A 2,265-nucleotide genomic window follows, 5' to 3' on the forward strand; every position below is an offset into this window, starting at 1 on the left:
ACGCACAGACCGGTGCGGGCATCGTGTAGGCGGAGGTGCTCTTCATGCCCCATGAGTGTGGAGCGCGTCAAGTCCACGGAGGTTATCCGGGTGCATCGCTGCTGTTCCTGCTGTTCAAGCCCGCGTAGATCACCGCTGCACCGTGCGCCACTCCTCACTTGTGCGCTGGCCGCCGCTGCCGTGCGGCTCCGAGTCGAGCTTGAACGCGCGCACTTTGGCCGTCACCCACGAACGAGACTGGCGCCTGCGTATCGATGCCCACGAGACCTCCATGGTGCATCTGGCGGTGCGTGGGTTCCACGCGTGTGGACGCGGAGCCCGACGTGGTGTGCGGGCAATCAGACAAGGCCAGCTCGGACGTCACGAAGATGCGCCAGCGCTGCTGCCGCTCGTCGCCCAAGGTTGGTCGCAGTGCAGCGTCTTAGCTTCAGAGAGGTTGTTACCGTGCTGCGGCTGTGGCGCCTCGCTACGAGTTGAAGCACTTTATTTTTCTCTTAGCCAAACAGAAGGGAATCACCTCGTTGTGGCTACTAGGTATTCTAAAGTACATGTACCATGGTAAACTAATTTTTCGAGAAATATGCAAATTGCCAACAGTAGACTGTCGATGTTGATTGAGAGTGTGAACGAAAACGAACCCAGGTGTGCACTGCTTTGACTGAGAGACGCATACAGTTCTCAGTGTACAGAAGTCTCGAATGGAATACAACTGAGCACCACCCCATAGAAGCATGAACAGCGTCTGGTATTGCAACTAATGTATCTTGCTGTCAAGAGCAGTTGGGAAGGGAATGTTCTATTGCGGCGGCGACGCGTTCTACCTATTTGATAGTAAGTCTGAGGTGATAGTACATAGCAATGGATGCAATGATTTTGCACCTGCCAAATATCTCTTGAGCCAAGATAACCGGTCAAAATGGACACTCTTCACCTGGAGACAGCACCACGAACTATTGCTAGAGCAGGAAGCCGAACGGGGCACGTGCGAAGGAACAAGTCATGTCATGATCCAAAGTTGTGAATGTTTGGTTCAGGTCTTCCGATTCGGTCTCACAATCAGCATGTTCAAATCCTGGACCTGATCTGCATAAGAACCAAAATGAAGGCAACCGAAAACTGCTCCAACGGAGGGGTGTGTGGTAATCGATTCGAGCACTTATATCCTGGCTTCCGTTTGTGGTACAGGTGTTGCCGCTAGTGTAAAGATTCCTCGTGACGCATTCGTCATTGAGTATGTTGGGGAACTCGTAGATGAAGCTGAAAAGCGGCGTCAAAACTACCCTGACTACACAATGCAGATACGCGAGCCTACAACGGACCACCGAGTATTTTACATTGATGCTACGGCCTGCGACAATGAAAGCCGATTCGTGAACCACTCTTGCTCCCCCAACTGCGCGTTTTTTTAGTTTCGTTGTGGGAACGCTACGCGAGTCGGCATATTCACCCTCCAGGATATTGAGCCACTACAGGAACTGTCGGTCGACTATCGAGCCGCTGCCAAGAATAACCAGCTATGGTTCCGATGCCGGTGCGGATCACCGCGCTGTGTCGCGCGTATGACGCCTCGTCGCTCGCCTCCGCTGCCTCCACGCGCCAACCCTACCTCGACCAACCATACCTTGAAGCCGAAGCACCCAAAACCGTACCGCCAACTGCACATTACAGACTACTTCACCAAAAAGGCTAGGTATAACTAAATAAAAAATCTCTGTAATACCTCAGGTACTCGGTGTCCGTCGCGACCAACAGCGCGGCGGCGCTTACATGTAGCTTGAGGCGGCAGCGCCGCCAGCGCGGGAGGTGTGGCGAGATGCTCCAGTTGGTGGCTGCGCGAACCGCTACGAAGGCTGCACAGCGTCGGCACTGTACTGCACTGCGCCGCGTCGTCGGTCGTCGGCACTGCACTGCGCCACGGTCCATGGGCACGCTGATGTTGTGCGATGGCTGGATGAAAATGTCGCGGTGGGCAACCGACGCCGCACCTTTGCGTCTGCTGTGCGCTTCCTAAACCAAGTAGTAAAATAGGAGCAACAACTTTGCCAGCGCGCCACAGGAGGCCACAAGATGAGCAGGCCACAACAATGTTGGGGTGGTCTGGGGGTCGCTTGCGCGTGAAAGAAGCCGATTTAAACGATCGCTCCTGACATGCACTCCCTTGAGGCGACCATCACTCCTCATCTCTAAATCTAGACTTCGGTGGTCGTCGAGGCTGGCACCCTCTCGTCGTGAGGGTGCCGAATACGAATACGTAAATAAAACGCC

General features: G+C 54.4%; 1 protein-coding gene across 1 annotated transcript; it reads left to right on the forward strand.

Moving 5' to 3' along the window:
• Positions 1-1,099: 1,099 nt before the first annotated feature.
• Positions 1,100-1,700, forward strand: PHYSODRAFT_315615 (hypothetical protein; the record flags this gene model as incomplete). The annotated part of the gene is made up of 4 exons (XM_009530558.1): positions 1,100-1,139; positions 1,186-1,370; positions 1,410-1,557; positions 1,669-1,700. The coding sequence occupies 4 exons, from the start codon at positions 1,100-1,102 to the stop codon at positions 1,698-1,700; spliced, it is 405 nt and encodes a 134-aa protein (XP_009528853.1).
• Positions 1,701-2,265: the final 565 nt, after the last annotated feature.

The sequence above is a fragment of the Phytophthora sojae genome (genome assembly GCF_000149755.1).
Source record: "Phytophthora sojae unplaced genomic scaffold PHYSOscaffold_5, whole genome shotgun sequence".
Lineage (NCBI taxonomy): Eukaryota > Oomycota > Peronosporomycetes > Peronosporales > Peronosporaceae > Phytophthora > Phytophthora sojae.